The 22534-nt window shown below is 38.8% G+C and overlaps 3 protein-coding genes and 1 long non-coding RNA gene across 6 annotated transcripts; 2 read left to right on the forward strand and 2 right to left on the reverse strand.

The window, feature by feature from the left end:
* Positions 1–404: 404 nt before the first annotated feature.
* On the forward strand, positions 405–3256 carry LOC104743129 (putative clathrin assembly protein At1g03050). The gene is made up of 4 exons (XM_010464241.2): positions 405–1380; positions 1495–1700; positions 1801–2670; positions 2807–3256. The coding sequence occupies exons 1-4, from the start codon at positions 917–919 to the stop codon at positions 3079–3081; spliced, it is 1815 nt and encodes a 604-aa protein (XP_010462543.2). The 5' UTR covers positions 405–916; the 3' UTR covers positions 3082–3256.
* On the reverse strand, positions 3178–4954 carry LOC104738801 (beta-carotene isomerase D27, chloroplastic-like). Its single transcript, XM_010459012.2, has 7 exons — positions 4684–4954; positions 4446–4594; positions 4263–4355; positions 4126–4187; positions 3839–3945; positions 3426–3518; positions 3178–3334 (listed from the first exon to the last, which is right to left on the reverse strand). Exons 1-7 carry the CDS (start codon positions 4952–4954, stop codon positions 3300–3302), a joined length of 810 nt encoding a protein of 269 aa, XP_010457314.1. The 3' UTR covers positions 3178–3299.
* On the forward strand, positions 4203–5138 carry LOC147927723 (uncharacterized). The gene is made up of 2 exons (XR_015580404.1): positions 4203–4336; positions 4614–5138. It is a non-coding gene; the product is annotated as an uncharacterized LOC147927723 (long non-coding RNA).
* A 611-nt stretch (positions 5139–5749) lies between these two features.
* Positions 5750–20731, reverse strand: LOC104738802 (protein SPIRRIG). 3 transcript variants are annotated; one of them, XM_087485300.1, is made up of 20 exons: positions 20066–20731; positions 19573–19642; positions 19352–19437; positions 18992–19127; positions 18851–18907; positions 18521–18694; positions 18182–18373; positions 17977–18042; positions 17585–17699; positions 16262–17427; positions 15420–16119; positions 15186–15288; positions 13982–15096; positions 12237–13887; positions 11827–11995; positions 8981–11739; positions 8332–8640; positions 7868–8174; positions 7634–7780; positions 5750–7524 (listed from the first exon to the last, which is right to left on the reverse strand). In XM_087485300.1, the coding sequence occupies exons 1-20, from the start codon at positions 20239–20241 to the stop codon at positions 6280–6282; spliced, it is 10743 nt and encodes a 3580-aa protein (XP_087341426.1). In that variant the 5' UTR covers positions 20242–20731; the 3' UTR covers positions 5750–6279. The 3 variants fall into 3 exon arrangements, with proteins under 3 accessions (XP_087341426.1, XP_087341424.1, XP_087341425.1); XM_087485299.1 differs by having other exon boundaries at positions 6051–6288; positions 6319–7524; positions 8981–11995; XM_087485298.1 differs by having other exon boundaries at positions 8981–11995.
* Between the last annotated feature and the right edge of the window lie 1803 nt (positions 20732–22534).

The following is a 22534-nucleotide window of genomic DNA, read 5'->3' on the forward strand; positions in this document are numbered from 1 at the left end:
TTGAAGTGGGCTTTTTTTTTTTTTTTTTTAAGTGGGCTTTTTGGTTTTGACTTTGTTTAACTTATTCACATCAGTTTAAGAAAAAGCTCCTAATAGAAAATACCAAACTCTTTTTAAGTAGAAAAGTTGGAAATTAAAAAAATACAATAAAATGTTTTGTTATATTATAAATTTGGTAATGGGAAAATTTCACGTAATTGTCGGGTTCGTCATCATCTTCTCGTTAGTGGTAGAAAAAATAATAATACACCATTTGTCGTTTTTCCAAAAATTTAGCACCCATGGTGTAAAGTTATCTCTTTATCCACTATGAGAATGACACGTCTGAGTTATTGACATATGATATAATATTACCCACTTGCTGCTTCTCCTTTTAAGTGCTGCTGAAACACTCCCAATCTCCCATACTCAGTTTTATCCATCTTCTTCTGTCTGTTGTCTATCAGAATTAGGAGTTTGTATTTTTCATTAAAAATATTGTTTGTTGTTGGCTAAACTCAACATTAGTACTATTGTTAATCAAATCTCTCCTCTTCCGTTTCCCATTAATGGTAAATACGAAACTACATTTCAGTTGACCCCACAAATAAAAAAAAATTTAGAAGAGAAAGCCAGCCACGTGGCGGTATTTCTGACCGGCAAATGTCTCCGACAACTTCGGCGACTTAAATGGTGCAAAATCGACGAACACCAAAGAAACTACATTGACGAAACAAAACAAAACACAAGAAGCAGAAGAAGAACACAAAAACAAAACATAAAAAAAAAAAAAAAAAAAACAGAGGAGAAAAAAGGAAACGACGAGGAAACGTAAACAAATAAAACAACCCTCGTTCTTCCCTTTTCTCTCTTCAAGTCTTTGTCTTTTCTTTTCTTTTCTTTAATTTCCTTTAAATACATTAATCGTAGTAATAAAATGGGTTCGAGTAAACTTAAACGAGCCATAGGAGCCGTTAAGGACCAAACCAGCGTCGGTCTTGCCAAAGTCAACGGTCGAAGCGCTTCTTTATCGGAACTAGACGTTGCCATCGTCAAAGCGACTCGTCACGAAGAGTTCCCTGCCGAAGAGAAATACATAAGAGAGATCCTTAGCCTAACTTCTTACTCACGCAATTACATCAACGCTTGCGTTAACACGCTTTCGAGACGCCTTAACAAAACCAAATGCTGGACCGTTGCTCTCAAAACCTTGATTTTGATCCAACGCCTTTTAGGAGAAGGAGATCAAGCCTACGAGCAAGAGATCTTCTTCGCCACTCGCCGTGGTACCAGGCTTCTCAACATGTCTGATTTCAGGGATGTTTCTAGGTCTAATTCTTGGGATTACTCTGCTTTCGTAAGGACTTACGCCTTGTACCTCGACGAAAGGCTTGATTTCAGGTACGAGTGCTCGAGATCCGGGTTTCAAGTTGAATATGTATTTTAAACAGGTATTTGTGACGCCGTTTTGGTTTAACCAGATTAAGATTTTTTTTTTAATTTTCGATTTTTGAGGATGCAAGCGAGACACGGGAAGCGTGGAGTTTACTGCATTGGAGGAGAAACCGATGGAGATGAGAAAGATCAAGCCGCGCCTGATCTCTCCACGGCTATCGTGGTCAGGTCACAACCTATCGCCGAGATGAAAACAGAGCAGATTTTCATCAGAATTCAACATTTGCAGCAACTTCTTGACCGTTTCTTGGCTTGTCGTCCAACAGGTACATATACTACTTGCGTCTCACGGTTCCTCTCTCTCTCTCTGTGTTTATTTTCTTGGGTAAAAAGTTATGTGTGAACAAAAAAAACATTTTTGGATAGGTAACGCGAGGAACAACAGAGTTGTAATTGTGGCTCTCTATCCAATAGTGAAGGAGAGTTTTCAGATATATTACGATGTAACAGAGATAATGGGGATTTTAATCGACCGATTTATGGAGTTAGATATTTCTGATTCCATCAAGGTCTATGACATTTTCTGCCGGGTTTCTAAACAGTTCGAAGAGCTTGATCAGTTCTACTCTTGGTGCAAGAACATGGGGATCGCACGGTCTTCTGAGTATCCAGAGGTAGAGAAGATCACACAGAAGAAGCTTGACCTCATGGATGAGTTTATAAGAGACAAATCTGCTTTAGAACAGACCAAGAACACAAAATCTACTAAATCTGAGGCTGATGAAGAAGAAGGTGATGCGAGAACAGATGAAGTTAATGAAGAGCAAGAAGATATGAATGCAATCAAGGCCTTGCCCGAACCTCCACCAAAAGAAGAAGAAGAGGAAAAACCCGAGGAAGAAGCAAAGGAAGAAGTGGTAATAGAGAAGAAACAAGAAGAGACGATGGGTGATTTGCTAGATCTTGGGAATACAAACGGCGGTGAAGGAGCAGAAGCTGGAGATAGCTTGGCATTGGCTTTATTTGACGGGCCATACGCGAGTGGTTCAGGTTCAGATTCTGGTCCAGGATGGGAAGCGTTTAAGGATGATTCGGCCGATTGGGAAACAGCTTTGGTGCAAACAGCAACAAACTTGTCCGCACAAAAGTCGGAACTCGGAGGAGGCTTTGATATGTTGTTGCTTAACGGAATGTATCAGCATGGCGCTGTAAACACAGCCGTGAAAACATCGACGGCTTATGGAGCCAGCGGAAGCGCAAGCAGTATGGCGTTCGGTTCTGCAGGAAGACCAGCAGGTTTTAAAGAAACATTACTTTTCTCTGTTTTCTCAGTTTCTTAGAACTTTTCTCAGTTTTTTGAAGTTTCTTAGAACTTTGCTCTGTTTTCGTTTGCCTTATTGATGATTTGACATGAATTTTCTATCGGTTACAGCGACTATGCTGGCACTTCCAGCACCCGCAACGGCAAATGGAAACAGCGCAAACAATAGCAGTCCGGTTCCCATGGATCCATTTGCAGCGTCATTGGAGGTTGCGCCGCCACCATACGTGCAAATGAATGATATGGAGAAGAAACAGAGGATGTTGATGGAAGAACAGATGATGTGGGACCAATACTCTAGAGATGGAAGACAAGGACACATGAATCTAAGGCAAAACCAAAACCAAAACCAAAACCAACCTTACTCTTACACACCTCAATACTGATTGTGAGCCGTAGATGGAGCTCTTCTTAAGTTGTGTCAGCTTTTTGTTTTGTCTACCAATCAGTTTGGTCTCATAGATCTACAAATGGCTTTGATCTTTTTGCAAATACATTTATTTACTAATGGCTTCTGTAATTGTAATATCTGGTTTAACTTTAAAAGAAAAACCTTCAATATTTTTTGACATCACAATTAAATCTAATCTCTCTGGAACAAGCTCTAATGCTTCACACCATAGCTTTTGTTTGATTTGCCTGCAAAAACAGATAATCATTATTAATAAAGATTCTCAAATATCTTGTTTAAGAAGTTATCTTGTCAATCACAAAAGGTTTCAATGCTTACAGAATTCAAAGCATGGTTGTTTCATAACAGGATCATCTTGGATCTCCGGAGGCTCCCGGCCAAACATCATCTTACAGCTAAGATCATTAAAATCTGCAAAACTCAATACAAATGTTAATTAGTGATGTCACATTTGTCTCTGTTTGAAAAAAATAAAAATGATTGCTTGTGTGTTAAGTCAAATGGTTGACTTCTTAGAAAGAATGATCACACATCATTAAGGGTCTACTTGTAGTTAATGGTGTCCTTAGTGGTGAATCAATGGGACCCCGAAAGATCACATTAAGCCTCCACAAGTTGAGAAGTGCAGGCTAATATTTTCACAATATATAATTAAGTTTGAGATTCAACTGTTTTATTTACGCCTGTTTCAGTGATTATAAACTAGAAGAGAAATAGATTCAGCGTAGTACCTGGCTCCATGTAGATAGGCATTCCAAGTGAATTTTTCATGAATATTTGGGATGGAATTTTACAAATATGAGTGCACATACCAACACAATTTGACTGCTCAAGAAACCTACAAAATAAACAACATTCAGTGACATGCATGATATGAGTGATTGATCTCAACAAGTGAAATTATTGTTTAATTTGTAGTTTCTGTAATGTAATGATTGTTTATGAAAGAATGATTTTGATATTTGTCTGAAGTTTAATGATCAGATGGGGGACCAGATAGAGAGAGCTTATAGTTAACCTGCACTTCTTTATGAACACAACACTCTTCTCTTTTCTTCCATTAACCTCAGTCTCCCTCACCTTGGCAATGAAGTTCTCGAATTAAAAACTCATGATAATTTTCTATTAATTTCAACTCAAAAACAAGTATCTTACCTCTGAAGGTCCAACAAGCCAAGCGAAAGATATTGTGGTGAACAGCGCAAAGAGCTCCCTCGAGAGTTTTGAAGGTGGGAAAAGCACTTTGATCTGTAAATTTTAACCAGATAAGTTGGTGTGATTGTAATATGTTCATAGTTTGCTGCAGCTTGATCTAATTAAATCCTTAAGAAAACTTACCAAGGAGCTTATCTCTGCTGGTAATGCTCTGTCCAAAGAGCTAAGAACAAGCTCATGTTGTTGCTTGGTGTCAAAGTTACGCGCAACCCTAGTGGCCGTATCTACTAACCTATCATAATCGGTACTCTTGGTACTACTACTACTCATCCCTGAAGATTTTTTTTTCAGATTTCTTCCTCAACAAGTATATATGAAGTGAATTAGCATAGGTTCAAAGAAATAGATGTGGGATACAAACCTGCTGCGTCTTGAAGATTCTTTGAGAGATAATTAATTGCAATTTTCGAGAAGAAGCTGTCCTCAATATTACTCGCATTCTTCGTATTCGACGGCTCGGTTACTGCTGTCTCTTTTGTAGCCTTGAGTTCGCCGGAGTAGATGGGCTTTGAACTGAGAGTTGGGGAAACGATTGAGCGTCTGTCTAAGCCACTTCGAGTGCGGGTATCGTTGAACCGACCCGTGAAGGTGAGAATCTTGGTATGAGAAAGTGATAGCTTAGTGTTCATCATTTGGTCTTGTTGTAAAAGAAGAGTTATGGGCAGAGAAACTTGTTGCAGGTTCTTTTTTTTTTTCTAAGGCCAAGAATTGACGTCTCCAAAGTATATATATGGCCTTGAATGACTCTGTATCTTTGTTTTGTTTTTTTTTTGTCTTTATCTTTACCTTTAATACAAAAATTTCTTTCTCTTTTAATTCAAAAGAGAAAAGACAGTCCTTTCAAAGAAAGGGTAAAAAGAGAAAACAATGAAACAAATATTTAGAAAATACTCTTCTTCTTTTTTTGAAATTAAACCTCGAATGGTAACATAAATTTTGTACTTTTTTTCTAAAGCTTTCTTTGGCCTTTTGTCTTTTTTTTTTTTTGTTATTTTGTTTCTTTTCAATTTATGACGTATAGATCTTTTCAAAGGCTGAATGGTAAAAGTGTTTAAAATGGTATATTATCTTCCTTTTTCGTGAAAATATATCATCATTTATATATTAATTTGAATTAGTTATATAGTAATCATTATTATTTACAAAAACATGAATATCGTATTGATATAAAAAAAAAAAATTGTGAATAATGAAGAATTTTAGTGATGAGTTGTTATATTTTAATTTTTAAGAAATATATTTCATGTTTTGCAATTTATTTGAATAAAATATCTTATTCAAAGCAGCTGACAAGCAAATAAAAACAGAGAAAAACAAAAAAAGTCTTTTTTTTTCTTTTATTGTCTTTTATTTCTTGTTGATCTACTTAGATAACATACAAAATATTAAATCTAAGAGACCATCTCTCTCCCACACTTAGAACCAAATAAGAAAACTTTCCATTGACATTGATGCAAGACATGAAGAATACAAAAGGTTACAAAATATTAAAACAATGCAAGGATTGCATCTGAGAAAATACAGATACAGATACAGATACAGATGGGGCTGTAAATACTAATATGCCCAGCTTCTGCTATTTTCAATGAGTTTTCAAAAAGAAACAAAAAAAAAACGGCCGCAAAAAAATACCATACTGTACACAGTACACACACTCCCCTGTAAAGCTTGTAATCTTCCCATCTATTTACACAAATTCTCAAACAAAACCTTCTCTCCTTCTCCTTCTCAAACTTGAAAACTCACCAGCAAAACAGAGTTGAGAGTGGCTCGCTATGCTCTCTTTCTCCTAACCTGCAAGCCAGTGATGTATAAGTGACGCACCACCAGAGCCAACCCTTTGTTCAGACTTTGGTCTTGCTTTCTCCTATGTGGTTTAAGTTCTCTGGCCAGCTCTTTCGGTTCTAGCCAAAGAAACCAAAAGGGGAATGACTGGTCTCTGCTTTAGATTCTAAAACTATGAAGCCTGTTTCAATGAAGCTTGTTTCAATGAAGCCTGTTTCAATGAAGCTTGTTTCAATGAAGCCTGTTTCAATGAAGCTCTTAATGTCTCATCTGGTAATGTCCATGAAAGCAACTGTCCTGCTGAATCACCGCTTAGTAACTGCTTTAGGTCGCTCGTGAGATAGAGAGCGGTGACCGGTTGCTTATGGAATTTCAACACCTTGTGTAGAATCAACTTGTACTCTGGCACTTGATCACCCAAATTCAGACCTCCTGTTCTGTTGCTACTACTTGTTTTGCTCTCGGCACTCACCGGATCAGTACAATGTATCATCCGCCATACTTTAACTGCTCCACTCTGATGACCAGTTACATACCAGCTTGTTTCAAGCCAGTCGGAAGATGTTGAGCCTGTTACTGATAATACCGAATCAGATGGTAACTGTGAGGTGTTAGCCACAGCAAGGCAATCACCGTTGATGCTCCAAACCGCAAGGACAGTTCCAGCCGCGGTTGCAATTTCCCCAGTAAGGTCGTTTATGTAGATTGCTGAAATGGGAACTGGGAAGTCAGGAAGCTGCCTCACAAAACTCAATGAACTGAGATCCCATATGATGACTGTACAGTCATCTGACCCGCTTGCAATCATCATGTACGGTTGGCTTACACGTAGACATGTAACTTTAGCTGTGTGGGCACATAGGGCTTTCTCTAATCGTAAACGCCGGGAACCACGGGGACCATCCTTGCTTACTCTCCACACGCACACTAAACCATCCTCTGCTCCAGTGACCACAATGCGCCCATCGTGACTAACACCAGCACACTGGATCTGGTTGCTTTCATGGAGATTTTCATGGGTTGATAGCAGTTTGTCCTGATCATAGCTCATAAATCTCAAACTCCTGTCTGGGAAGCCCCATGTTATGTATTTTGTATATCCCCTAGGTTTCAAGAAACAGTTGGCTCCGGCAACGAGAACCTTGTCGTGGAAAGTAATTATCTGGCTTATAGAAGATGAGCATTTACGTGTTTCGTGAGGAACTAGATGCATCGAGTGTTTCAGAGGGTGAAGAGGAATTTTCCTGTCTGTCCTTCTTTTGACATGAGCTTTCGGGAATAGTTGCTTCGGAGTTTGCCCAAAATGATTAATCTGCGCTAGTATGGAAGCTTTCATTGCAGGGTCGGTAACTGCATCAATATCAACATTTCCCTCGTATGTGTAATGATAGAAAACATTCACAGCTTCTTCTGCAGCCTGAGAATAAATATTTCAGAACAGGTACAAGAAAGTGAATAACATAACAATAATTTGATTTCTGCATTCTACTTGACTAGCAGCAAAAGGAAAATATAGTGTAATGTACCTTTCCTCTCTGTTTGTACCCAAAGATGAGATCTATCCAATGATGCAAATTCTCTGAGACATAATCTGACTCCAACGCTTCTCTGTGTTTGAGGATGAACTCACGTACACTACCTCTAGCCCATGGAGGTAAAAAGACATCACCAACCTGAAATTATGCAGGAAATATAAGTATATAAACTCAACATGAAAGGAGCAATCAAACACAATGGAAAGACCTTGAACTGACACAAACCTTCTCTCCTGATTGTTTTTCACCCAAATCAAGGCTGAATCTATTTTCCAAAAACTCAGGCATGTAGAAGAATTCAGGAATTAGTTCTTTAACGTCTGAAGTATTTCCCTTTCCTGCTGCACTTAGCCAAGTATCTTTAATACTATTAAAGAGTCTATCAGCATGATCAAACTGACCGCCCTGCAGCTTCTGATTTTCAGCACTGAATGGCGGGAGGCGAATAAGGTAAAACAGAACAATTCCCGCACTTGAATAGTGAGAACCATAATGAAATTTTGGAACCTCGGGATCATCCCAGCTCTCATATCTGCAATCAAGCAGAAGAAAAAGAATGCATAATAAGCAAAGATTAAATACAACTATGCTATCATAAAACCGTAGCTAGTTAACAAGAAATTATTGACGTATGGCAAAGAAAACAAGGGAAACATGCACTATACAAAGGTTAAATGCACATCACGAACCGTTTTCTAAATTCTTCTTCTCCTTCAGGTGTCTGGCAACCCATTGGTTTGTGAAGCTTGCGGAATGTTTTGGGATCTGACAAATCAAGGCTCTCGCTATCATAATCTGCTAGAACCCATGGAAATACAGGATACTGTGTTAGATCACTGTATCCACGTCCTGCTAAGGTATTGAGATGCATTAGGTATTGGAAATTGCTGATTTCTCCATTTTGCCATCTTTTCGAGAAAGACTTCGCCATTAATTTGAAAAGGCGGCTTCCCTCGTTACTTTCCTGTTTAGCTGATCCTGAAATGGTTGTGTCGAGCCTAGGAAAAAATAAAAAATAAAAAATTACACTTCTGCAGATCAATGAAGACAGAAAATCTCATCTATAATAACTAGCCACATGAGTACTACGGTCAAGAAACTGAAGACAATCCAAGGATTCTAGCAAACTAACTAACAAAGAATAGAAGTCTTAATAGTCAAACTAAGCTTTGAAAAAGAGACCCACCCATGCTAACTCATGCAAGTAAATTGACAATTTTATTCATTTTACTAGACAAATATAAACAGCTATAACATGTAAAAAAGAAACAAAAGCATTATGTTCAATCCAGTGGAGAGGAAAAAAGAAACAAGATGAAAAGAACGATGATACCGTACATGCTGTTCCTTGGAAGATTCATGGCAACCAGATTTTTGAAAACTTCTTCCCTCTCTTTCTTGTGGAACACGAGGAGATCATTACATCCATCCATGCTAAATATCTCGATAGCAACCGGACGGAGCTGGTAATCACGTTTCAAAATTTCATGAACATTATTAAGCTTCCACATACGCCAAGGATGCGGCAAGTTACCAGTCATGCACATTTTTTCTTTTCCCCAAGCACCACCACCATATGCCCATGCTCTTCCACCAACTGCCCCTGTTTTCACTGTTGTAGTCCATGATGTGCTAGACTTGGAATGGAAATCCGAGCTTCCAGAGACGTCTTTTTTCACACCCAATGCTTGATCAATAACGGATAACTCATCTTCGCATTCCTTCTCACAAATACACCCATCTTCGTCAATATAAAAGTTTTCTATCACATAGAGACAGAATTCCCCTATTAAGAAGATTCCGTCATGCTTGTCGAGATCAACAACTCTCTCACAATTGTATCTGAACCTAATCTTTTCAAGATGCTCCAGATATGGTCTAATCAAATACTCACCATCATCGTTCAGTTCCTTCTCAGATTTTTCCTCTGGGCCATTAGTTTCATCCATTTTAGCAGAAGATGAATGTCTTGGAGAGCCATTCTCAGATTTCACATGTGTGTTGTCTGTTACGGGCACAGAAGCTGTACTAGATTTTCCACCAAAATCATGAGCAGAATGAAGACTTGCTTCGTTTGTACTGCTAGCTCTATCATCATTCCATCCATTTCTGGCGGAAGAGACATCTTTAAAATCATCAGACTCTTTCAAAAATGACTCATCATAAAGTTCACTGAGCAGGAAAGCTGGTTCGGAATCTGTGTCAGAAATAACTGGTCCATCTTCATTTTTGGCTTTGGGAAGCTCAATTTCCCCAAGTTCCAACTTTCCGTCAAGAACATTCTGGATGCTATCAATCTTTAGCTTACATCGTTCAAGCTTTTTGCGCATTCTGTATGGACCTTCAATAGGACAGAGCTGCCATTCGGGATCTTCAGCCCCTTTGGATTTGCGCATTGGGAATATCCCACGCTCATGTACAAGCTGCTGGAGATGAGTTTGCCACTCACTCTCAGCATGAAGTATCCAACCATATTTGTTTTGCCGAACTACTCTAAGCTCAGTAGACATGGCATCACGCAATACTTCTAGCGCATATCTCCGTTCATTCAACTGATCCCAATGTTTTAGGTCTAACTTCGACATATCTCGTGATTTTCTTCCCATCTCTCTCTTCCGACGACCTTCCATGCCCTTTATCCTGACACCGGGAAATTTTGCCGAGCCAGCTATGTACTGTACCCACATAATTGCAGCACACTGCTCCAGTACTTTGTTAATAATCTTATCGGAGCTTTCAAGCCACTTAAAGAATTCAGGTAGATTTCCAGTCAACAACTTATCAAAACCTCCATGTAGAACATCAAAATTTTGTCCTTGGTTTGGTTTAGTGACAAGCAAATCCTCAAGCGCAGATCTTCGGTGTACTAGCAAATATTTGACAATATCAAGTGACATATTTTGCACACTCTTTCTCTGGTCAATGAGCAGGGAGATTAAATTCACACACAAACAGCAATTCAAATCAGTGTCAAGGTTGCTTGGGCAGAATATGATTCTCCTGTTTGCCACCAACAACTGCAAAACTGTTGAGATGTCAATCCCAGATTCATCAGTAGCTGGATTTGGAGATGGCCTCTTCTTAGATTCAACAAGCAAACCCAGTTGGGATAGTAGGCCCTCCTCTCCGATAGTTATCAAGAACGATGGCAGAAAACAATATAATACCATTCTATTTGTGTTTTTCAAGATTGAGTGCACATAAGCATCAAGTTGCCTCGTTGCTCTTCCAAGGGATAACAGACCTTTCCCTGAAGGAGTGACTTCTTCAACCCTACCATCTTTGTTAGCTAATTGGAGCATCGATAGCAAGAACTCTAGAGCCCTAAGAACACCAGTGGGTTGAGAAAATGCACCCATATAAACACGATCCACTATCATCCAGCAAAATGCATCCAAATTCGCAGACCATTTGGCCTTGTCCAGTTTTTTCTCGTCCTCTTCATCATCACGCAAGAGACGCCTTTCAAGATAGTTCATGACCCTGCTAAGGCATAAGCCTTGAAAGACCAGCACACTTTCAGGATCAACATAGAAAGGAACCATTTCCAATACGCTTTCCAGAATAGGGACTGCTTTAATCTGTTCAGTCACTAAGTCAGCCAGTGCCTCTGCCATAAAATCTAACACGGCACTCGCTCCAGCAGAACAAGGCCCGCCACCATACCCTGTTTCATCTGTTTCAAGGAGAAGTTTTGGACTAACTGTGAAGAATGCATTGGCAGCTGAAGATCCTTGGGTGCCTGGCTTTCGCTCTGAAGATGCATCAACTTCATTAACAGAGACATACGATTCAAGAGAAGGCGAACCAAAGGTAGAACTTTTAGATTCGTTATAGTTAGAGCCTAGCCAGGATGCAAGTGCAACAACCGGTGATGGTGATGGAGTGAATGAGACTTTAAGACTTGATTTTTCAGATAAAAGGGGAGACTCGATCATAGGGAAAGATGCAGAGCTCTGAGAATCTGTTGCCTGAACTTGACTTGGATTACCTTTAAAATCTTGAAAGTCCCTTTCACTGGAAGCTGATACAGGGCCGACATGACTATCATCTTGTTTTTTAACATCTTCAACACCTTGAAATAATCTACTTGAGTCCTGTGGTGGTGGTGTAAAAATGTTCTCCATCTTATCATTAACCACATAATTTGCAGGTAAAGACATGTCTTCTGAACTAAGACTGACCTGCCCTTGAGGGAAGCTTCCAGCACTGATTGAGGTTTTAGTAGACTGATCCTGGTCATGTGGCAAGCTAGAAAGAGTTCCTTGTGAGCCGCTGTCGTCGCCATCATTTATATGCTTCTCTTCTGCCTTCACAGAGAGCTGTTTCGCCATCTTCACAGCATAACCAGCCCTACATCACAAAATAGCCTTTAGGCACAGGTTATGAAAAGAAACATCTTGATGGTCACAATAAATCCAAAATGAAAATACCCTCCGACATTGAGCACGTCATGATAAATAAAACAAAATACTGTTCACATATAGTCTATTCAACGAAGATAAAATCTATGCAGAAAAATCCCAAAACCTAAGAATATCATCAATATTTGGTAGGAGGTTAAAAAAAATTTCAGTATGTCTGTAATACCAACCTGACACAGGAAAAGTAAAGATCGGCACAATTTTCAACAAATTCTGCACGTCTGCAAACAGCAGAAAATTGAGGGCACATCTTTGCAAGGTCAACCATGAAACGGAGAACAGACGTCGCAGCAGCAGGAGCTGATGCTTCGCCGCCCATCAAACGTGCTGCGTACGTTTTGTGCATTAAAGCTTCCCCTTGAAGCTCCCCAGTCATCTCTGCCCCCTCTATAAGCTCTGCCACAAGACTAGCACTCACCTGAGAAAGATTTCCAGACTGGTGGGCGAGCATTGATTGCATGATCAACCTATCATAAGTAGATTTAGCCATTGCCACCACCGAATCCAACAGATCTATAAACTTTAACTCCACATGGCTTCCATCATTTGGCACTAGAGCATGAAAGTCTAACATTCGAACCTCCGGTAGTCTTGGATAAACAGGTTTCCCAAAGATCAAGCAGAACAATATGTAATATATGTCTGGGGAATCATAAAAGTTTTGAAGTACCCGCATCAGCCCCTGATAACCTCCACTTGTTCGAAATTTAAGGGAAAAGTTCGGAGAAGAAGCAAGACAGACACCGAGAAGGGTCATGATCCACCTCATACTAGTAGGGTGCACAGCTTCATCGAGGAAGTATGTTATTAATTTTGACGAGACTATCTTATGCCACAGCTCTAGAAGTTCCTCTGCTTTAATGGTTACCTGAAGATCAATGAGCATTTCCAAAAGCATGTTTCTCACAATTACATGCTTTCCCATTGATTCGCGCAATACTGAGCTTCGTGACTTCACTTCAGGGGGATTAAATGTCATAATCACAAACCTAACCACATTTTCAAGTTCAGAAGTCAGAAATCCATCTTCTAAGATGCATCCAAGCAGAACAACTAACTTCTCTAGGACCGGAACTTCCACATCACCTCTCTGAAGTGTCACTAACAAATGTTCTACCAGATTGATTCTGCGCAGAATCGTAAGATTGTGATTCCTGTACCAATGCATTGAAACCAAATTTTCCAGGAAACCAAGTAAAGCAATCTGGATGGAAACAGGGGATGTTACCCAAAGGGTCCAGTCCAGGAGGACATGTTCAACCATATCGGCGTTGGATAAGACAATGCAGTTTGAAGTTTCAACAGGCATGTCTGTTTCTAGCTCAGAGAGATGGCTAAATGAATCCTTGGGAACAGAAAAGTCATCCATATCCCCATGAGACCCAACTGAGGAACTATCGTACCGGAATCTCGAAAGACCAAGATCCTCGTAGCTGTTCTCGAATATAGTCTCTGTAGGTGGCATACTAATATTACTCTGTCCAGCCTCCAACTTTTTTGGCTCTGAAAACAAAGCTTCGCATGCAGCAATTTGGAAAAAGATCTCCAAAGACTGCATATCAAACAGAGTCATTTTGGGACGCAAAAACAGAGCTAGTAAATGATATCCCCTGATGATTTGCATATCTTTCACATTCTGAGGGTTTTGATGAAGCGCACAGGAAAGCATTGAAAGAGCCATATGTAGCATATCTCTAGATTCGGCAGCCTCAACAAGCGCTAGAACAACAGCCATTCCTCCCACAGGGCGGATAGTATCACCGATCACACTTTGTCTGCAGATAGATACATTTCCCATCAGACGCCCAAAACGTGGTATTCCTGAACCATTTGAAAAACAAGAATGAATCAAATTATGAAATACATTCAGATGAAAATGTAAAATAGGAACAAGAATGTTAAAACCACTATATACCTCCAATTGGAGAAGCAGCTGCCGATAATGGGTCAACCAGATTGAGGAGAGAAAAATTTCCAGACGCACGGATGAACTCCGAGCATGTTCCATCAAATGCAAAAATCAGTTTTTTGCCAGGTAACTGAAAGGCAAGATTTCCTAATCTCTCAAGATCCCAGACAATTCCACTGCCATCTGCCTTAGAGTCTCCTTGTCTATTGTTTCCATCAAACTTTTGTCCATTCGATGATGAGGTCATGTCAGTGTCTAATGAGTCCAGGATAGCCATGCTGCCCCCACCACAAGCCTGATTAGGCACAAAGCGTAAGAGGTCTGCATCCTGGTAAAGACCTTTGTACCCTCTACCAAGAATGTACATGAAACCAATGCAACCTGATGTGAGCACCTCCTCAAAAAGATAACATGAGCGTGTTTTCCATGTCAGATCACAAACTCTAGCACAAGTAGCTGGAGTTCCAACTGTTACTTGCAAAGATTTTCCAACAGGCGAAGGAGAGTACCCCAATTTACCCGTGTGCCTTAGTTTTCCATCAAGATAGACATATGCAACACTAGCCTGGAAGAGTCCAGCAAGAGCATTTGGTTTACTATGAACAACAGCAAGGTGATGCCACCTGCCCTCCTCAATTTCCAATCCAGAAAACGACAAATAATGTGAATTGCTAGTGGCAAGGGTCAGAACACCATCCTCCTGAAAGTAAAGTTCTGCATAGAATGGACTTTCATTGCTTACAGCACCAACAGAAAACATCCGGAAGATGTTTTGTTCGTGTTGCTGTGCACTTGAAAGATACGTCTTTGATGAACCGCCAACTTTGGAGGCTTCTGATTCTTTTCCTTGGGTTGTTAAAAAATTACGAAACTGGAACCAACAAACAAATGAATAACCAGCGGCAGGAGGCCAAGATCTTTCTCCCAGTGACACCTGGACAGAAGCATGCCCAGTTTTGCTCATATCCATTTCTACAAAAGGAGCCAGAGATAGATGTTCCAAGGCTGTGTCTTCCATGAGAATTAGCTTTTCCATCATGCCAACTATTGCATGACCTGAATTCATTATCCTCATTTGCAAAACATATCTAAACAGCATTCGGAGCTCGGATGGGGACAATCTACACACACAAAAACTTTTTTAGAAAAACAAAAACAGTAACGTTGGAAATATATATTAAATTTAGAAATAATGCAGGACGTTCTTTACCTGTACGCTCCAAGAATTTCCACAATCTTCAAAGCATAAGAAAGAAATGGAGATGAACCGGCAAGAAAGGGGTAAATGATCTCCAACAAAAGTTCAACGCAACCTATTAAATTATAAGTCATGACAAGATAGAGATGGGTTAAGAGAGAATAAAAGGGAAAAACTAACAGCGATAGGGATCATAAAATTGATTAAAGAATAAACCCCAGAGGAGCAGTGAGGCATGGTTCTTACCAATTGATGTGAGGTTTTCCTGATTGAATGGACTGGCACGTGCAAGACTTTCCAGAAGTTTCAAAAGTTCTAGCTGCATTTTTGGACTAAAAAGCAACAATGAACGGATTAGAACTCTGACAGCACCTGGATTGTAAATTCTCTCCTTGTCAGGATTGAACTGGCCCGATGGGGTTGATACAATAAACGTTGCTTTTTCGCTCTCCGGTATAGTAGCAAGGGCTGTTGACTCTGATGTTAAAAATGGTGGAAGAACCACTTCAAGTGCAAGTTCTAACAATAGCTGTATAACCTGCCTTTCCAACTCAACACACAGCAATCCAGACTCCACCAAAAGTTCATAAAATGTCTGAGACGTTATAACAGCGTGCAGTTTCATCCTATTAACAGCGTTCTCACAGACTGCAGCTGTCATAAGGCGAAATAGATATTTGAACAATTTGATGTAAACCATTAAATCAGACTCATCCATGTGCTCTCTTTTTCCTTGAAAAGTATGAAGGGTCGTCAATAAAAGAGAGAAACCAGTGGCTTCGCCGAAGACTCTTTGGGCAGAGCCATTGACACCAACAATACGCCATAGAGCACCCATTGTATCACATTTGGCATCATCGTGAAGCTTGTATTGATGGCCAGAAATACCAGTGACCATTCCACTTTTCAACAAATCGACAACAGCTCCTAATTCGTCATGATGGACCTGGTTGGAGAGTAAGCAAGAAAATTAATTATGTTCCCCAATTACGCAAAGGAAATACCCGTACTGGCATTAATGTAACCTAACACATCTACTTTGCAATAAAACTGACTGTTGCATAGTTGATTCAAGAAAAAGAGGTTACCTGTTTAGAGTCTTCTGTGATTAGACATGATAAGATCCTCAAAACGCCTGTTCGATGGGCATCAGATATCAAGAAAGGAAGAATAATCGCCACACCATTGGCCGCACGAAAAGATGCCTGATTAGCCTCAGCTTTCTTTAACAAAGCGATCATACAATCCCAACCAACAGTAATAGTGTTGTCAACTTCAAATACAGGTAACTTTCCTGACCCAGATTCCATCAACTTTGGTGATGAAATAATGGCATCTTTAGTATCTAAGTGCATTTTGAAGCTACCTGAGCTAGGCTTCCAATCAGAATGATTAGGCACTCCACTATACTGTTCTGGACCCATAAGAAGCTTGTGCTGCTTTAAATCATCCTGTAAGACTTCCAAAACACCAACTTCACGTAGGACTTTCTTATATTGTTGATCAAAAGATATGAGCTTCACAAAGAAAGAAAGTATGGTGTGCTTCAACTGAGATGTAATTGGCTGTTGCAATAAGCAACAAAGTGACAACAATTCTTGCTCTGGAACAGAATTCACAACTGTGACAGCATATTCCAGAATTTTGAGTATTATATCTTGCAGCGAGGAAGGAAAACCAGCCATGTTGAGGACAAGTAACGGAACGGTTCTTAATTCCTGACACAATCTGTAGTTTTCCACGTGGCTCGAGAATATCTTAAACATTCTATTCAATACTTCTGCCTGAAGATCCTTATTCTCAGCCTTCAGGAAGATATCTTGCAGCATTTGGACAGCTTCCAGGTCTTTAACTTTACCACTTCCCTGTTCCCATGTCTCGTCATATATGCTGTCAACAGATGAAGTTCGACTTCTGTTATGCCCAGTTGGCTTTGTTTGGGATGACCGTGAGGCCCTCCCTACAGATGGCTCAGCTGGACCAGTCTGAGCCAGGGTGACTAGAACATCAAGCAATCTTGACAACGATGGAGCAAAGTTTTGTGAAGAAATATCAGCATTTTCCCTACTGCTCGTATTTTCTCCATCAGGAACCACTTCAGAGCCATCTGAACCACTATCTTGATTCATAGATGAACGACTAGACACCAAAATCGGATTTTTTGGCAAGGAAGATAGAATCAGGGCAAACTGAACAAGAAAGTGGTAACCGTGTGCATTACGTATGTCCTCCCTCAGCCTAACACCACCAGCCTCTACAAAGTCAAATTTGAAAAAGATTAGTAGCCATAATCAGAACAGCTTCCGCTTACATGCCCATATATAAACATGTGACTGCTGAATGTTCTACAATCACGTTGCATTTTCTTCATACGTACATAACATATATAGAGCTCTGTAGATCATATTTACCAGGTCTGTACGATAGTTCCACACATTCAAGTAACAAATCCACAATGCCCATAGTGTAGGCAGAGTCACCACAATTTGGATCAAAATCTTTGACAGCCATCAAGAGCACCTTAATCTGCACGAGAACTCAAAAAACCTCAATGGTTTGTTGCACTTATCACTTTGCAACACTAAGCTTCTGAAGAAACAAAAATTATGCATACAACATGTAATTATCATCTGCTTTTATCCTGAAATCAACATAAGTTCCTGCTAACCAAGTTCTTTACCACCAAAAAAAATCTCACATAGTTTCAACATTAGAAAGAAAGAACAACCCCAAGGTCAGCTTATAAGCATGCATGATAATCAATATACTACACACAAGCAGTCTGCATAGTTCACTGGCATACCAGATGGTGCTTGCGTATGTATCTTGCTGTGCTCCCATTGTCATTGACAAGTAGAAGTCCAAGGATCTGGAAGAGACACGAAAGGGTGTCAAATGAAACTATAAATTTCAGATTATTAAATCCAGTTTCAATCGTGTATCTAGAAAGCCGTTCACAAATAATTTCGGTCTAGCATGATACTCTAAAACAGATGTGCGAAAAATACCTGCATTGCATGTCTGTGAAGCTGTATGTTGTGAAGGGGAACTAGACCTTCTTTATATTGAGAGAAAACTGTAACGGAGCCATTGGCAACCATATTGAAAAGCGACTCAAGAGAGTCATCTTCGATCAAACTTTGAGCAGCAGAAGGATTGCTTGCTAATGCTTTCATGATATGGACAACACTACCCTCCACCTATAAGAATGAAGGGACACAAAGTATTTATTAAACTGATCAAGGAATTGTGTAGTATAAATTTGGTTGTCAATATCCAGCTCAAAACAATGTCGAAAAACATATATAGTATTATTAAGATTTGGAATGTAACTATTGAAACAGAACCTCAAGTCGTCTAGTATGTAGAACTCTGTATCCAGCATCTTTTTCCGCTGATACCTCTTCCAAATCAGCAGTTATTTTACTTTTACCTAATTCATCATATGCTAGAAGTGCACTGAGAACGTGTATTAGACAAGAGAATATCCCAGAATCCAGTAGTGATTGTTTGTCGATAGGCTGAAAAGAAAACATAAGAGGTTGCGTTAAGGAGGCAACACAATACATAAGGCATAAAACCATAAAAGAGTAAGCATCATGGACGACGAGAAATAGAGCTTTGCAATCTTCGATGGAGTGTGTAAACTGGAAGACATGTTAAAGTCAAAAAAGTACCCCAGATACAAGTACTTCAACAGCTGTTAAGAGGTTTGCACCAGGACTAAATCCCTCCTGTAGGAAGAAATCATGGATTAAAAAATAGAGAAGAGAGGGTGACATGTCAAGATGCACAATATTCAGAAAGAAAGGGCGAACCTTGGTGACATCTGAAAAGAACTTTAATACTTTCTCTACATCCAGTGACCTTGTCTTGCTACCGATCTTCAACTTTTCAATATCTGTCACAAATGCTCTCCCAATGACAAAAGAGAATATATGTGTTTCTACTAACCTGCAATTAAAATTAATCTCTCAATATTGGTGATTATACCATATCTGACCTACAAAAATAGAATATGAGGTACGGAAGAAGACTCGCTAGACAGGGAAAGAACATACAGGTTGAGAAACATATAAAAATTCACATCATGAGAAGACTGGGAGACACTCGGAAACAACAAACCCTACTTCAAAGTATATCCAACCAAAAAGGGGAAAAGACTAGAAACAGCTTACATAGTAACTAACTGATCTACATTTGCGTGCCGCTTCACTAATCTACAAAATGTATCCACGGTCAGATTCAAGGAGGCCTCCTTCTCCTGCATGACATATGGACGATTAGCACTGATAAATTGCAGGTCTTTTGTATGCCCATCCAATATAGAAAATACAAGAAGAGATTCCGCGAAAATGACTAAAGCGTATACAAGAGTATGGATTATCAAAGTAAGAACCTTTTCAGAGCTTGATGAACGGAACTCTTCCCATAATCTCTTGAAGTCCAGTTCCAACTCATGGTTATCCCTGCTTTTTGAGAGGAGTAGAGAGAGGATCAACAATTGTTTTACACCAACAGAGATCAGTCAACAGAATTACAGAATCCAATACCAAAGTGTAGCAGCTGACAGCTTCTCAGACTATATATTTGCGTTTCAATTAAACATGTAAAACAAAATGAGTTTACATGAAAGAAGCAGCAGCCTTTATCAATCAGTCTTCCAAAACATCCTATCACAAATAACTAGAACCACAGATGTTGCAATAAAGCAATCTAAAAGAGACTTAGTTGAAATTGATCACTTATAAAGCAACCTAAAAGAGAAACAAACAATGGAAACTCTGGTCCCCAAACACACAGAAAAGCAAAGTCAGGAAACTATAACTAGCAACAATCGGATTAAAAAACCACAACCTAGATTCAAGCAAAACGAGAAGAGAAGAGTGTACCTCGAAGGAGAAGAGTTGAAGACATATTGAGAAGAGGAGGAGGGGTTGTAAGTGGAAGAAGGAGGAGAGGAAGAAGACGGCGGAGTAGTTAGGTTAACGGCGAAGGGGTCGGCGTCAGAGGATTGAGCTAATCCAACCTTCTCCTTGATGTCCTTAAGCAATGTTGCCCATTTCATCGTTGTCCTTTTCGAATCCCAGAAACTTTCATCCGACGACCTCACCAGACCAGACCCTGACTCGGTCACGAAAACACGACCCACCCAGATCCGAGTCGTCGATCAGAATTACAACAACAACCCCAAAAAAAAATGCGATCAAACCAAAACTCTCATCACCGTTCTCACCAGAAGAAAACAAAAAGCAAAAACAATCCTTAAAATGAGGAGAGTTCGAATTAAAGAAACAAAGAAGAACCCAAACAAACAAACAAACCAAAAAAAAAAACTCTTTTTTTTAAAAGATCAAATTGAGCTGATACAATGCATCAAATTAGGGTTTCGTAGCAAGAAGAAAGATCTAAGATCCAAAATTTTCAAATCGTGAACTTTTTTTTTTAACCCCTAGAGCCCTCCACAAACACTTCAAAAATCCTTTTTTTTTTCCTCCACGAGAATGAACAAAAACCAATTTAGACGACAACACAAAAAAAAAAAAAAAAAAAAAAAACGCGATTTTGTTTTTTTGGTTCTCTTAATTAAAATTTAAATTAACAGATTTAATCAAAAATCTCCTTTCTCTTTTTTGTTTTTTGTTTCCTTTTGTGTTCTTTTGAGTTGACGGCGTCTCTCTCCGTCCGCGCCTTGTTTCTCGCTCAAGTCGTCGTCTCACTTTCTCTCTCTAAAAAACACGATATTGTCCAGTTTTGTTACTTTATAAGCCCTCGTATTTTTGATTTTTTATTATTTTGCACCCACTTTTAATATTTCGTTCACTATTTTGACCCCCCCCAAAAATAGTCTTGCGTTGCAACTACCAACTAAATTCTGTAGACCAAAGAAATGGCGCAGACAAATGTGATACAAGAATTATAAACTACGCACACTTGAACACGTTTGACATTTCATTCGTGAAAGTAACAAAGGTTGACTCGTTCTTTTCTATCTTTTTATATATATAATATAATTGTATGACTATATGTCTATATATATATACAAAATTACAAATTGTCAAAATAAAGATGTTTAGATATATACATTAGGATATTTTTCAAAACAGAGTTAAACAACTCTTTATGGACTACAATAAGTCTTAACTCATCTTTTAAAGTTAACTTTTATCCTTTTACTTTATCCCAAAAGTGTTAATCAATTTTCTTTCAAATACCTTTTTATATATGTCTAAGATTTGAAAATCTGGACCATGGATTAACTTATTGATCAGACATTATATTTTTATTTTGGTAGTATCAGAAAATGAACCTCAAAAATGGGTGTGGATTAAAAAAAAAATAATGAGACCTGAATCATAAATAATGAGAAAGAGAAGGACTAATGAGTGGTCAAAGACCAATATAGTCTACTAACTCAATCGGAAGTAGAGCCTACGAGGATGCTACGTGCTCGTATAGGCCTTTCTGAGCGATTGCGAGACGTGATCCCCTCTTTGTAAGATTAAACAAACGCTCTGGGACCAAAAAATAATAATACACTAATTGTTAAATTTCAAAAGAAAAATCAATACAGACCTGAAAAATCAATGTTAGAACATGTAGCCAATACTAAAGCAACATATCTAAGACATTTAAACATGCTTCATATTTCATGTCAATATTACAAGAAAACTAAGGGAAAATATATCACTGTTGTTGGTTAGGTCGTGGAGAGCAATGTTTTGAATAGACAACTATCTAACTTGGAAATTTTCAAAATTAAAAAGAGTATTTAATTTGATCTAGTTTAATTTGCTCTATATAAGTGTGTATTTGCAGCTATTATATTATACTAGTTCAAATATAAACGAAACGTAGATATATAACGTATGACATCGATCGAGAGAAAATTGTGGGTTTAGGTATTTAAAAACATACATTAGTGTAGAAGTCACCTATGTATATTATTAAACGAACAATAAATACTAGCAGTGGTGTGGTAAATACAGTAGTCATCAAACAAAAGTAGAAAATTTGGTGACAAAGAAACCATATATTTGCAGAAAACAAAGATATATAGAACTTGGTCAAACATTTGTGAAAATTATCTGATCTCTCTATTTTTCATGTTGCGTCGAAAACAATTTTTCCAACAATGATTAATAGATTTTCATGTTTCTGATTCCAGCAATATACAAGGAAAATTGTGTGTGGCGATACTAGCAGGAAAAAAAATAACAACGGCCGACAAAAAGCAGACAAAATATTGGTCGGAAAATTAATATATAATTACCTCGCTGGTGTAAACTCTCTCGAGTTACGACTAAAATTCAAATACAAGTAACAGCATCGGACATGTGAGGTTAAAAGCCCAAATGATC

The sequence above is a fragment of the Camelina sativa genome, chromosome 14, assembly GCF_030686135.1.
Source record: "Camelina sativa cultivar CO46 ecotype springtype chromosome 14, ASM3068613v1".
Classification (NCBI taxonomy): domain Eukaryota; kingdom Viridiplantae; phylum Streptophyta; class Magnoliopsida; order Brassicales; family Brassicaceae; genus Camelina; species Camelina sativa.

Excerpts from the sequence above, each read along its gene's own strand:
- LOC104743129 (XM_010464241.2), top strand. The coding sequence starts at position 917 with ATGGGTTCGAGTAAACTTAAACGAGCCATAGGAGCCGTTAAGGACCAA. Across the intron at positions 1,381-1,494 it reads GACGAAAGGCTTGATTTCAG|GATGCAAGCGAGACACGGGA; the intron begins GTACGAGTGCTC and ends TCGATTTTTGAG. Across the intron at positions 2,671-2,806 it reads TTCTGCAGGAAGACCAGCAG|CGACTATGCTGGCACTTCCA; the intron begins GTTTTAAAGAAA and ends TATCGGTTACAG.
- LOC104738801 (XM_010459012.2), bottom strand. The coding sequence starts at position 4,954 with ATGATGAACACTAAGCTATCACTTTCTCATACCAAGATTCTCACCTTC. Across the intron at positions 4,356-4,445 it reads CAGCAGAGATAAGCTCCTTG|ATCAAAGTGCTTTTCCCACC; the intron begins GTAAGTTTTCTT and ends TAAAATTTACAG. Across the intron at positions 4,188-4,262 it reads GGCTTGTTGGACCTTCAGAG|GTGAGGGAGACTGAGGTTAA; the intron begins GTAAGATACTTG and ends TTCATTGCCAAG.
- LOC104738802 (XM_087485298.1), bottom strand. The coding sequence starts at position 20,241 with ATGAAATGGGCAACATTGCTTAAGGACATCAAGGAGAAGGTTGGATTA. Across the intron at positions 18,908-18,991 it reads TCTTTTCAGATGTCACCAAG|GAGGGATTTAGTCCTGGTGC; the intron begins GTTCGCCCTTTC and ends TTCTTCCTACAG. Across the intron at positions 17,700-17,976 it reads ACATACGCAAGCACCATCTG|ATTAAGGTGCTCTTGATGGC; the intron begins GTATGCCAGTGA and ends GTTCTCGTGCAG.